Source organism: Cherax quadricarinatus, chromosome 14 (genome assembly GCF_038502225.1).
Source record: "Cherax quadricarinatus isolate ZL_2023a chromosome 14, ASM3850222v1, whole genome shotgun sequence".
NCBI classification, from domain to species: domain Eukaryota; kingdom Metazoa; phylum Arthropoda; class Malacostraca; order Decapoda; family Parastacidae; genus Cherax; species Cherax quadricarinatus.
This window is the reverse complement of record NC_091305.1, coordinates 46,212,690-46,227,096: the sequence shown is the minus strand read 5'-3', so window position 1 is coordinate 46,227,096 and position 14,407 is coordinate 46,212,690. Positions and strand designations below refer to the sequence as shown.

Genomic DNA, 14,407 nt, shown 5'->3' with positions numbered 1-14,407 from the left:
TGGGTTATTCTGCTCTTTTTTTTTTCATTTCCTCCCATTCCTCCTTTCGTTTTTGCACTCTCTCTTTCAGTATCATCCTTTCCTCCTGTGTTCTGTCTCGATCGAGGTACACACTCATGAACTCCTGTTTGCCTCTCAGGTGTGCTTTCTCCTGCAGGATCATTTTTCGAGTTGATTCTGCCTTGAAAATTACTTTGAGAGGCCGATTCCTTTTCTTTGTGAACCACCCGATTCTCCGAAAATTTGCCACCTGGGTCATGTCTCCCTCGCCTATCACCTTCATGATACCTTCAATCGCTTTTTTCTCCTCCTGCTTTCTTTCATCATAGGTTTCCTCTTTAGCTTCGTCTAGCCCATAGACAAAAACTGATCTCTCCCTTTCCACCTCCCACTGTGACTCCCATTGCGTCCTCTGAGGTGTTTTAGTTCCTTCCCGTGGAGTGTGTTTGTGTGTGTGTGTGTGTGTGTGTGTGTGTGTGTGTGTGTGTGTGTGTGTGTGTGTGTGTGTGCGTATGTGTGTGTGTATGTGCGTATGTGTGTGTGTGTGTTTGTGTGTGTGTGTGTGTGTATGTGTGTGTGTGTGTGTGTGTGTGTGTGTGTGTGTGTGTGTGTGTGTGTGTGTATGTGTATGTGTGTGTGTGTGTTTGTTTCATAGATTATTTTATATTGTATAAATTTATGCAAAATAATGTTATGCTCCTAGATTAGTTTTGGATAAAAAATTTTTTTCGAGAGCTTTCCTTGGGAAGGTTTGGTAAGTTAAGGTGATGTAGAAAGTTTTGTTATCATCAAAAAAGATCATATAATGCTATCAGCAATTCATATCCAACAGGGATGAAATGTTTTAGCAAGGCAGATAAGAAGCAGCAAGAGAAGATCAGTGAACATTTCGCATGTGAGACTCCCAAGGACACCGCCATACATATGCCTATCCCTGAAGGCTACAACGCGGTAAGTTAATTCTTCCCTCAAATACAAAAATCTATTAATAAATCTCTCTGCTTTCTTGTAAAATGTTTAATTGGTAAGTTATCCAACCTCAGCTCATTTCAAAGCTCAGATTTATATAATGTGCTCTACTACTTCCTAGGATTCGATTCATAACTGGGAATCGATTCATAACCATAACTAATATTATTAATGTATCTACAGTATATAAACTACTTGCGAACTAGGGCAGGTGCCGGGAACTAGCCACACCTCACGCCACACTTAAAAACAGAGTTCGGATTCTTTACTCGTGAGTCGAGTGCTCTGCCACTGAGCAGTGAGACACCTATACTGTTTGTCACTGTTGGCTCAGGACGGTGAGGTGTACACTCACACCCACGGAACACACATATGGAGTTCCCTCAGTGTTTATTAAAGTTATCTGTTAATTCTTGAACCTACTTCTGTCTCCCAGTACTCCACTCATTTCCAAGGTCATTAAACAACCAATCTTAGTATACTTCTTCCTTACCATAAACATTAAAAACAGCAGAATTGAAATATGTAAATTATAAACTCTAAATTATCTCCCATAACAAAATATTAAATATAAACAATGACAAAGAGCATGAAAAAGAGTAGATTCTACAGCATGACAACTTAATAAACAGCTGTTGCACCTTTCCTTTTAATATTTTTTATGTCTTCAGGTATCTCCTAACTTGGCGATGGTGAAGAGATGTCATCACAACGTGTGTGAAGGAAGGGCTCATAACTGTGTCGCTGTAGATACCTCCAACAGAACTGTCAAGGTAAGTTCATTTATTAATCTGATTACACGTCTCTTGCTGTGTGATTATCTATACTAAGACCCAGTGTGACCCTAGAAGAAGGAACACTTTCACCATCGTTCATTCAGCCACTATCTTGCCAGAAGCGCGCTGACAACAAAGCTCAGCTGACCCTGCAAACTGCACCATTCCTCCTTCAGAGGATACTCACTATCCTTTGCACCGCCAGGACACCGAGTCTCTTCATAAATATTACTTTGCTCATACTCCAACAGGTCTCATATAAGGCAAAATTTAGTACGCATAATAAAAATCACTGCAAAATACTCGTAGCAGTCCAAAGATCACTTGAGAAAAAACGTTTCCAGGTGCTCTTGAGGAAGTTAGAATAACTTCATCCACAATGATGGTGATTCAACCGATGTTAATAACTACAGACCAATCTCTAATCTTCCAATATTATCAAAAATATTTTCAGAAATCAGTCTTCAAGCAACAGTACACCTGCCTTACTAATTACAAGATGTTTACTCCTTATTATTTTGGATTCAGACCGAAGTCCTGATGATGCAATACTCTAATTGATAGACACTGTTTATGCAGCACTTGAAATATACAAATGTTCTGGAAATGGTTTACAATACTGACAAGTTGAAGTGTAAGACACATGTGCAACAGCTGGGTATCTTTGTTGATTGAATCATTTAACCTACACTTCATGCTTCTTCAGTTAAATACAGAGACATCATCTTCACTTTGCTGCTACATCTGCTGCCTCTGTATATGACTGAAGATGCCTACTGTGTAGGCGAAACTTTCTAATCAAATATAAAGATACCCAACTGTTCGACACGTGTCTTACTCTCCAAATAAGTATCCTATTGGACTTTTCATTGAACTGCGGAAGGACCTTGATACCACTAACCACAACACTCCTACCTAAGCACTATGGACACACAAGACACAGGAACACATGTTTTCAATCCTAAGTAAGTAACAGATAACATGTGGTCATAAAATGACACCTAGTCCTGTAATCAACCAATAAACCCAGGTGTTCTCCAGGGCACCATTCTGGGCCCTCTTCTTATTCCTCATCTATATGAGTGACCTGTCCAACAATATCAAGTGAAACGGGTATTTGCTAATAACAACTTTTTAAATATCGGGTTCAGTAAGCACTATAGTGATTAATGAACTCAAAAAAGTACTAAAAAAATCTCATATATATATTTTGGGAATAAAAAAATGGTAACAATTAGACACCTTAATCAATGATGCTCAAATAACACAGATATAAGAGGGAAAATTCCTAGGTCTAAGAAGAGACAACAACCTAAATTTAAGGCCTATGTCCAACACCCATCAACAAAGGTCTTTAAAACCATAGGGATACTCTCTAATAGTCACTGTTATGTTCCGCTCCCCACACTACTGACTTGACCTTTCTCATCTACCCATAACTTATATATGGGATCTGTGTCTGGGGGATCAACTTCAGCAATTCGTTAATCATAACTCAAGAAAAAGCGCTTCTTATAACAATCTCTAATACTACTAAATATATAGTGGATAGTGATGTGTACCGTGTTCATTTCTCACAGGGCTGGGCATTGGAACGCAGGGTCGAGTCCTGGCCAGCCACAGTTCTGTTAATGATTCAAAAACACTTGTTTCATTATTTCATTAGAAAATATATATCTAATATATATGCAATTTATACTTAATGATATGCAATAATCGCAAACAAGTGATACAAGATGCAAAACAACTAAAGGGGGAGTTGAATGATAGCTCTATGCCTGAACGAATCTTCCTAGACTTCCTACTCATTTCTGCAACACTGCAAGCTTTTGAAGATGTGTTGATTGTAACACGAAAGGCCTAGGAGTATCATTCAACTCCCCCTGTGGTTGTTTTGCAGACTTATTAATGTTCAGTGCACACGCTTAAAACATCACACTGTAAAGCTGGTGCTAAACTCAGACAATTCTCACAAACATATAACTGAACACACAAGCTTCACACCAGCAAGAAATAAACTAATAATATTCCTCGTGTTTGATCGATTTATCTACAGAAATTCTATGCAGATTAAAGAATCAAAGATGTGGTGTTCCATAATAGACAAGCTGAAGAGTTGTAACAATCTTACTTCACAACTAAGCCAGACAAGGCACTGTGTACCTAAATACTGTAGTCAAAATATTTTCTTATTCTATCGGTTTCTCTATATTAGCACTACTCTCTCAATATATTGTGCTAAGCTTTCTTACTAAAATAATCACTGTATCTAGTTTTTAAGTTCCGGCGCTAAATGCCAACTATTGTAATAAAATTACACCTAAGAACGCAATTTATTTGGCTGGAATTTAACACAATTAATTTGTGTTATTGTAGTGTACTATGCTGCACTCTTAATGGACTTTCATATTTGTAAGTTTTTGATCATTAGAATTATTTCTGTAGTGTGCAAGAATGGTATACAATACCGACAAGATGAAATTAAGACACATGTGCAACATCTGGGTATCTATATTGTAGACGTTTCGCCATCCAGTGGCTTTATCAATACAAATTCCAGGACATAACTTGAGGACAGTAGAACTATGTACAAAAGATGAGGTAATCAGTCCCTCAACCTTGGAGTTGGTGCGAAGAGCACCGTAGTCGTGGAGATTCTGAAGCAGAAGCAAGGAGCCTGGAGCTTATGTACTAACATCAGGTGGAAATGGGACGTGTAGCAGACGAGGGCATAGTCAATTCAATTCAATTCAATTCAATTCAAGTTTATTCTCTATAAGGGTTACAATGTGGGGTTTACAGGTTTTGGGTATTGTGTGGTTTACATGTTATAAAATACTAATTACAGAGGGAGCCACTAGGACACCTAGCCTGGCTAGGCATTTCGGGCAGACTTAGATTAATTCTTAACATTAAATCCTTACAGATTATGGTATTAAGGCTAAGTGACTACATCATAATTTGTGAGTTTAGCAATGTGAATGCTTTTGTTTTGGCACAATACAAAGTGTCTATATTGGAGTATCATAGGCAAACTTATGACTAGTTAGGATTTATTATTTTAAGATTAAGATTAGTATTTCTGGGTTTATAATCAGTGGGTGAGTGAGTGTAATTGAGAACCACCAGGTGGTTATCATGTAGTTAGTTGTCTGGGTGTATCAGGGAGATAAGATGTTTTCTAACTGTAGTTTTGAAAGTGATGAATGTGTCTGCAGTTCTAGAGTTTTCAGGTAGGGTGTTCCAGATTTTAGGTCCTTTGAAATACATTGAATTTTTGTAAAGGTTTAGTCGAACACGGGGAATGTCATAGAGATGTTTGTGTCTGGTGTTATGCCTGTGGATCCTGTCACAACTATCAAGAAAGCATTTTAGGTCAAGGTTAATATTGGAATTTAAGGTCCTGTAGATATAGATTTCACAGTAGTAAGTGTGGATGTTCTGAACAGGGAGTAAGTTTAGATCTATGAAGAGTTGGGGGGTGTGTTGCCAGGGATGGGATTTAGTGATTATTCTTACTACGGCTTTTTGTTGGGTTATTATTGGCTTTAGGTGTGTTGCTGCAGTTGAACCCCAAGCACAGATAGCATAGGTTTGGTATGGATATATAAGTGAATGAGAAGGGCAGTTTGCGGCACGTAGTATCGTATCTTGGAGAGGATCCCAACCGTTTTGGATACTTTTTTTGTGGTGCTGAAATTTAGGTTGTTGTCGAGGTATAGGCCAAGGAATTTGCCCTCATTATGTCAGGCAATTAGAGTGTTGTCGATCTTAATGTTAAGTTGCACAACACCTGCTCTGCTACCAAACGTAATATAGTAGGTTTTGTCAGTGTTAAGTGTAAGTTTATTGGCTATCATCCAAGTCGATATTTTGAGCAGCTCCTCGTTAACAATGGTGTTGAGGGTGGCAAGATTAGGGTGGGAGATGACATAAGTCGTGTCGTCAGCAAAGAGAATGGGTTTCAGGTGTTGGGATATGTTTGGAAGATCATTGATATAAATGAGGAAGAGCAGGGGTCCAAGGACACAACCCTGCGGAACTCCAGTATCAAGTGGCCGTACTGATGAGGCTGTGTCTTTAATGGTGACATACTGATACCTATTAGAAAGGTAGGATTTAAAATATGCAAGCGCATGGCCTCTTATACCATAGTGGTCAAGTTTGTGGAGTAGGATGCTGTGGTCTACTGTGTCAAACGCTTTTCTTAGGTCAATAAAAATTCCTAGCGGATATTCCTTATTTTCCAATGCTGTGTAAAGCAGGACTAGCATTTTTATAATTGCATCATTAGTGCTTTTATTTTTCCTGAATCCAAATTGGCAGGGGTTGAGTATGTTTTGTGACGTTATAAATGAATATAGTCTCCTGTGCACGAGTTTCTCGAAGATTTTGGATAGCAATGGTAAGTTTGATATTGGCCTATAGTTGTTTACGTCTGTAGGGTCACCACCTTTATGTATTGGTGTAACCCTTGCCGTCTTGAGTAGTGTCGGGAAAGTGCTAGTTTCTAATGACTTGTTAAAAAGTAATGTAATAGCATGCGAAAGGACATGGGCTGCTCGCTTGTACAATAATGGTGGGACGTGAGACAGATTCCCCGAGTTATTTTTAAGTGACTTTATGATCGTGGTGACTTCCGTGGGCTCTGATGGTACAAGATAGAAGGAATTTGGGAAATTCCCATCTAGGTAGTCCCCGGCACGGGCATTGGTACGTGGGATTTTACTGGCGAGATTAGATCCTATGTTTGAGAAGAAGTCGTTTATCTTGTTAGCTGTATCAGTGGGATGCAGTGGTGTTTCATGAGGTTTAGTTAGAACAATATTCTTGTTTTTTCAGTTTGTGGGTCCCCAGAATCTGGGAAAGTGTTTACCAGGTCTTTTTTATATCTCCTCTTGTGTCAGTGAATCTGCTGGAGTAGTACAGTTGTTTGGCTTTCTTTATTAATTTGGTGAGAACTGTTGAATATTGTTTAAGAATATCTTTGTATATTAAGCCCTGTCTATATTGCTTTTCATATTGGTGTTTCTTATCAATGGATTTCAGAATGCTGCTGGTTAGCCATGGGCAACCAAGCCGTTTATTCGTGATCTGTTTCGTTTTTATAGGACAATGTTTGTTGTATAGTCTAAGTATTTTGTTAAGAAAAATGTCTGTCCAATCGTCAATACCATCGGCATTGGAGAATTCTGTAGGCCAGTCAACAGTCTCTAGGTCTGCTGTGAAATTCCTTATTGAGGCCTCGTCATGGAGTCTAAATGAAACTTTGTTGTATTTGAGTGGTGGCTTATTAATGTTTGTTAAGAGGAAAGTTGGGTAGTGGTCAGTAGTGCTGTCTGTGATTATCCCTGATTTAAGGGGGGCTAGTATATTGGTCCATATGTGGTTTATTATGGTTGCACTTGTCTCAGTCAGCCTGGTTGGTATAGTTATTGTTGGTATGAGAAGTGTGTTGTTCATATTGTTGATGAAATCAGTTACAGTCTGATCATCTGGTAGGCCAAGGTTGATATTGAAGTCTCCAGTTAAGAGAAGGTGGTGCTTGTTCATTTGTCTGTTTGTTATTAGTGACTTTAGATTCTCACTGAAGTTTGGGATGTTTGTGTGGGGTATCCGGTATATGGCACCGATTGTTATAGGCGTCTTGAGGTTTTTTACAGTAAAATTAGCAAAAATGTATTCCCCCATATTCATCACTAAAGCAATTAGTGCTAATACAAGATAGTTGGTTAGAGTAATAGATTGCAGTACCACCCCCAACTTAGTATGGTCTGCAGTTGTGGATTGCTGTGTATCCTGGTAGTGGGTAGATATCAGTTGTGTCCTGCTTAAGCCAGGTCTCAGTAAGAATAATGCAGGAGAAGGGTGTCTTTAGTGACTCAAGGAGTGCCAGGAGGTCATCATAGTGTTTGCTTAAGGACCTGATGTTGTAGTTAAGAACTGATAGACTTTGAGCAGTGTTCAGGATAGTGCTGGCCTGTGATGCTGTGTAATAAAGGCAGTTACTTTCCAATAAGTTTTGATTGTGTGTTAGATTATGGAGGTTTAGATCAGGGTCAACGTGATCATTCATCTTTTAGGTTTAAATAGTGGTTGTTTATATCCTGTATTATGTGGTGAGTTCTAATACTGATTTCTGTAGTGGTGGGAAGTTTGGATAAGTATACCGCTAAAGCACTTTGGTCATATAGAGTATAGTCACTAATAAACATAATGAAATTGATATTGTCAATGTGTTGTGCTAGAATGAGCTAAAGTACAACTAGGTATAAACTAATACTATAAAAAAATTACAAGTGGCACCAGACTCACTCTTGTAATTGCACTAAGGTCTAATATAATGAATTTAGTGTAGATGAATGGTTCAAAGAACCGACATGTTGTTAAATTAGACACATGTGCAACTCTTAGGTATCTTTATTGAGGAAACGTTTCGCCACACAGTGGCTTCATCAGTCCATACACAGGAGAAACTTGAAGAACAGGAGGAGAATGAGGTAATCAGTCCCTCAACCTTGAGTCGATGTGGTCAGTCCATCAATCTTGAATAGATTGATGGACTGACCACATCGACTCAAGGTTGAGGGACTGATTACCTCATTCTCCTCCTGTTCTTCAAGTTTCTCCTGTGTATGGACTTATGAAGCCACTGCGTGGCGAAACGTTTCCTCAATAAAGATACCCAAGAATTGCACATGTGTCTAATTTAACAATGAATTTAGTGTTGTCTAAGTATTGAGCTAGAATGAGCTAAAGTACAACTAGGTATAAACTTATAATATAAAAATACAAATTAAAATGGTACTTACAATTGCACTAGGGTCTGATATAGGTTGTTAACAAGATCAGGAGTATAACTAGATTTAAATTGAGAAAATAAAATTCACAAATTAAAGTACCAAAAGAATAATAAGTAAAAAATAACAATGGCAATGACTTGGTTATAATATGATAGTAAGATGGTGGACAGATGCACAGGTACACAGGTACACAGGTACACAGGTACACAGGTACACAGGTACAAAGGATAATATAAAGGTTAGAGTTGAATATACAAACTTGAAAATTTGGCAACAAAATGTTATGAAAAGTATAAAATAATGATTAATTTACAAAAGTAAAATTGACTGGTAGTAAATATGGTGTTTAATAAAATTTTAGTAAGTAATAATGATTACAAAAAAAGATTAATTAACAAAAAAAAAAAAAAAAAAAAAAAAGTGGGATTCCCCAGTGGAAGTAGGACCTACCCAAAGTGATGGGTTAGTTGTCGTAGTAGTTGTCGTAGTCGTCAAGGTTATGTACTTGTCCTCAGAATCAAGATTCCATAATGTTACATAACCTTGACAACTACGACAACTACTACAACTAACCCATCTCTTTGGGTAGGACCTACTTCCACTGGGGAATCCCGCCTACCAGTGACTATGCCCTCGTCTGCTACACGTCCCATTTCCACCTGATGTTAGTACATAAGCTCCAGGCGCCTTGCTTCTGCTTCAGAATCTCCACGACTACGGTGTTCTTCGCACCTACTCCAAGGTTGAGGGACTGATTACCTCATCTTCTGTACATAGTTCTACTGTCTTCAAGTTATGTCCTGGAATTTGTATTAATAAAGCCACTGGTTGGCGAAACGTCTACAGTAAAGATACCCAGATGTTGCACATGTGTCTTAATTTCATCAGAATTATTTCTGTTTTGTATTTAATGTATTTGTATAAACATACGAACAATTTTTACAATGTTTATTCATGTTCTAACGTTCTAGCTTGTCTACAACGGCCTACATAACCTGGGCCTCTCCACTGTAACATTTTATTGAGGGAACGTTTCGTTCTCCAAGAGCGAAACGTCCCATAGCTGGATCGCTAGCGCACTCAGCTCACACACTCAGGTCCGGAGTTCGAATTTCCTCCGGTAAGGCTGGAAAACATTAGGGACGTGTTTCCATAAAACACCCGCTGTCCTGTTCACCCATCGGTATAAATTGGGTACCTGGTGTGGGTCGCATCCTGGGACAAAATTGACCTAATTTGCCCGAAATGCTCAGCATAACAAGCGGCTTTCTATATAATACTATATAGGAAACCTGTATACCTTGTACACGTACTTGTAGAAATATAGATATTAATATTAATAACATACTGTTGATAATTCTACCAACATACTCTCCATTGTTACTAATAAATGTCATCTAATTTTCTTAGAATTATGTATCTTGTGGAAATTAGGTGCTGATTTATTTATTATATTTATTTAATTACTCCTTTCACCAGGTGATGGCTTATAGAATGAATAACAAACGTTACGTATCGCATTGTGTGCAGGTGACTCTGATGGATGACACAGCGTGTGGCTGCAGGTGTAGCAATGTGGACAGATCTTGTAAACATAACCAAGTGAGTTCATCTCTTAGACTCAAAGAAGTTATTCTTTTTAACCCTATAAGTATTCTTCTTCTTTTCATTTAAAACAGTTTACATAACTAAATATATAATATGTAACCATTATCTCTAAGTCCACAGCAGGATTCAGACTTACTCTGCATCAATGTACGTAGTACCTTCTCCACTCAGCCAGATCCCGGATGCGGAGTGTGTTAGTTCGAATCCTGCTGTGGACTGAGAGAAAATGTTTGTAAATATTTTCGCCTGTTTGGGAATTATTAAGCATGTGATATACAAATCATCTTGCATAAAAACCAAGGTAGACAGGTGACCTAGTATATCTTACCTCTCTCAGAATTTGCTAAATTAACACCCTATAACTTTCGTGAGTCGTAAGTTTACACTGGAAATAGACATTCCTCAAAAGGTGATATCTATTTATTTATTGTTTTCTTCCTCTAAGGTTTCTCTGGAATAACTTAATAATTTCCCCGATCGGTTTCAAACGTTCACTGCTGATGTATCAAATATTAAGTAAGATTCGGATTGATTTTGGGCTGTGTAGGTGTCAATCTGTCAATTTCATCTAAAAAAATGGCCGGCACTGTTGTCTACCTACCTGGAGTCTACTTTGAGTCTACCTGGTGGCTACCTGGTGTCTACCTGGAAAGTGTTTCGGGGGTCAGCGCCCCCGCTGTCCGGGTCATGTATATAGTATTGTTCAATAATAGGTTACGAATGTGATGTAACGATTTTGAAAACTGACAAGTGAAAGAATGAAACACTTGTGTTGCACAAGTATTGCACAAGTGTTACACAAGTATTGCACAAGTGTTGCACAAGTGTTGCACAAGTGTTGCACAAATGTTGCACAAATGGTGCACAAGTGTTGCACAAGTGTTACACCTATGTTGCACATGTATTGCACAAGTGTTGCACAAGTGTTGCACAAGTGTTACACAAGTGCTGCACAAGTGTTGCACAAATGTTGCACAAGTGTTGCACAAGTGTTGCACAAGTGTTACACATATGTTGCACAAGTGTTGCACAAGTGTTGCACAAGTGTTACACCTATGTTGCACAAGTGTTGCAAAAGTATTGCACAAGTGTTGCACAAGTGTTACACCTATGTTGCACAAGTGTTGCACAAGTAGTAGTGCACAAGTGTTTTTCACAAGTGTTGCACAAGTGTTGCAAAAATGTTGCACAAGTGTTGCACAATGTTGCACAAGTGTTACACAAGTGAAGCACAAGTGTTTTTCACAAGTGTTGCACAAGGTTTCACAAATGTTGCACAAGTGTTGCACAAGTGCTACACAAGTGTTGCACAATGTTGCACAAGTGCTGCACAATGTTGCACAATGTTGCACAAGTGCTGCACAATGTTGCACAAGTGTTACACAAGTGTTGCACAAGTGTTACACAAGTGCAGCACAAGTGTTTTTCACAAGTGTTTTTCACAAGTGTTGCACAAGTGTTTTTCACAAGTGTTGCACAAGTGTTACACAAGTGTTGCACAAGTGTTGCACAAGGTTGCACAAGTGTTGCAAAAGTGTTTTTCACAAGTGTTACACAAGTGTTGCACAAGTGTTGCACAAGTGTTACACAAGTGTTACACAAGTGTTACACAAGTGTTACACAAGTGTTGCACAAGTGTTACACAAGTGTTACACAAGTGTTGCACAAGTGTTACACAAGTGTTGCACAAGTGTTGCACAAGTGTTGCACAAGTGTTACACAAGTGTTGCACAAGTGTTGCACAAGTGTTTTTCACAAGTGTTGCACAAGTGTTGCACAAGTGTTGCACAAGTGTTGCACAAGTGTTACACAAGTGTTGCACAAGTGTTGCACAAGTGTTGCACAAGTGTTACACAAGTGTTGCACAAGTGTTGCACAAGTGTTACACAAGTGTTGCACAAGCGTTGCACAAGTGTTTTTCACAAGTGTTGCACAAGTGTTGCACAAGTGTTGCACAAGTGTTTTTCACAAGTGTTGCACAAGTGTTACACAAGTGTTGCACAAGTGTTGCACAAGTGTTACACAAGTGTTGCACAAGTGTTACACAAGTGTTGCACAAGTGTTGCACAAGTGTTGCACAAGTGTTGCACAAGTGTTGCACAAGTGTTGCACAAGTGTTGCACAAGTGTTTTTCACAAGTGTTACACAAGTGTTACACAAGTGTTGCACAAGTGTTGCACAAGTGTTGCACAAGTGTTACACAAGTGTTGCACAAGTGTTGCACAAGTGTTGCACAAGTGTTGCACAAGTGTTGCACAAGTGTTACACAAGTGTTACACAAGTGTTACACAAGTGTTGCACAAGTGTTGCACAAGTGTTGCACAAGTGTTACACAAGTGTTGCACAAGTGTTACACAAGTGTTGCACAAGTGTTACACAAGTGTTGCACAAGTGTTACACAAGTGTTGCACAAGTGTTACACAAGTGTTACACAAGTGTTACACAAGTGTTACACAAGTGTTACACAAGTGTTTCATTCATCACTAGGTCAGAGGGATACTATGTGACGGGGATACCTCTCATGGGGTCCTCAGTGACCCATTATTTTATTACATTCATGGGGATGAGGAAGCGTTAAATCTGTAGGGAAGCAATTAGATTCTATTCAATGGGAGTTCAGGTCTAATTCAAGACTGACAATCACTTAACATCTGCATCGTGTACTTAGACTCGCGTGTGTTTTGCAGGTGTTCTTGGATCATCTGTGTAGGTGTGAGTGCTTGCAGGGTTTGGAGGATGACTGCAAACGCCTTATGATTCAAAAGCCCGGAATGTACATGTGGAACAAGAGAACCTGCTCGTGCCCCTGTAATAATACCCAAGACTGTGGTACCGGCACTAGGTGGAGTTATGACGAGTGTAGGTGAGTACTGTGTGTATGTGTACTTACCTAATTGTTCTCAACTATTTGTGGTTGCAGGGTTCGAGTCATAGTGCCTGGCCCGCCTTTTCACTGGTCACTACTAGGACCACTCTTTCCTTTCTCCGTCAGCTTTATTATACCTCTTCTTAAAGCTCTGTATGGATCTTGTGTATGTGTGCGCTTTGTGCGTGTTTATGTGTGTGTGTGTGTGTGTGTGTGTGTGTGTGTGTGTGTGTGTGTGTGTGTGTGTGTGTGTGTGTGTGTGTGTGTGTGTGTGTGTGTGTGTGTGTGTAAGGGGACCAGTATAAATTTTCCAGAGCTAATTCAATGTAAAATAATAGATTAGTAATGTATACACACGTTTATTATCAGGGTTTAGTTATAACTCTGCAATAACTAACACTGTTGTTACAGATGTGTGCTGATAGATGATGAGGAAAACGCCATTTCTGAGGAGTCGTTTTGGTTCCCTTAAGAAAGGAATGCTTAAGACACTGGGCTCACCTGCTCTTCTTCCAGCACAATAACACAAACTCCTATTATAACCATAACCATAATCTGTGAAGGGGTGGACCGGTAAGCCAGCGAAAGCCTCGGTTAGATGACCGAAAACTCCAGCTGCGGGCCATCATATGACTAAGACTCGTGTCAGAAAACATATTATAACCCAGGCACTCAAAGGCCTGTTATACAGGGCGTAAAGGGAGCAAAATAAACACAGCAGAAAAACTTTGAATTATATTATTCTTCACCAAGTAAAGATAGAAGTATGTACACTATATACAATATGTACAACAATAGGTATTCGTGCACGCCACGGTAATCAAGGCAAAATTGAAGCCAATAGGATGCAGACCACCGTGCTTCAACTAGATCTCGAATGGAAATGACAAGGGTGAAAATGTGAGTGGTAACCACGTCACCTTCACAATTGCGAGATCCACCTTCTCATTGGATGAACCTAGATACAGACCTGACGATGGGGCCCCGTTAGATATTTCGCTGGTTGGGGAAGTAGCCTATGTGTGTTAACATGCTCCGAATAAAGATTACATACTCATTGCATGCAGCAAAATACTTGACCTGTTTCCTCACAAACCTAACCTAACCTAACCTGTCGTTGCTGGTTTATTCGTCCAAGACAAATCACCGCGCTCTATGGCTCATTGAAGTCCTTTTAAAGACTGTAATAATACCTAAATTGGTGTGTCCTTGACTCACGGTCACTCAGAATACATTTAGTAACAACCAGGGTGCTAATCCGCACCAAAATGACCACACTTCCTCTTACTGCCGTGTACAGTAACGGGACTGTACATAGTATATATACCACATGGAAAAATGAAGAATTAGACATGTGCATCATCTGGGCATTTTTATTGTAGACA

General features: G+C 39.2%; 1 protein-coding gene across 1 annotated transcript in view; it reads left to right on the top strand.

Moving 5' to 3' along the window:
* The window catches only part of LOC128694846 (uncharacterized), a 35,385-nt gene extending 21,303 nt beyond the window's left edge, over positions 1 to 14,082 (top strand). Inside the window, exons 2-6 of the mRNA XM_053785180.2 lie at positions 833 to 951; positions 1,641 to 1,742; positions 10,028 to 10,150; positions 12,844 to 13,019; positions 13,434 to 14,082. Of these exons, the coding sequence (XP_053641155.1) occupies positions 833 to 951; positions 1,641 to 1,742; positions 10,028 to 10,150; positions 12,844 to 13,019; positions 13,434 to 13,494 (581 nt within the window). The 3' untranslated portion in view covers positions 13,495 to 14,082. The remainder of the gene's footprint in view (positions 1 to 832; positions 952 to 1,640; positions 1,743 to 10,027; positions 10,151 to 12,843; positions 13,020 to 13,433) is intronic.
* Positions 14,083 to 14,407: the final 325 nt, after the last annotated feature.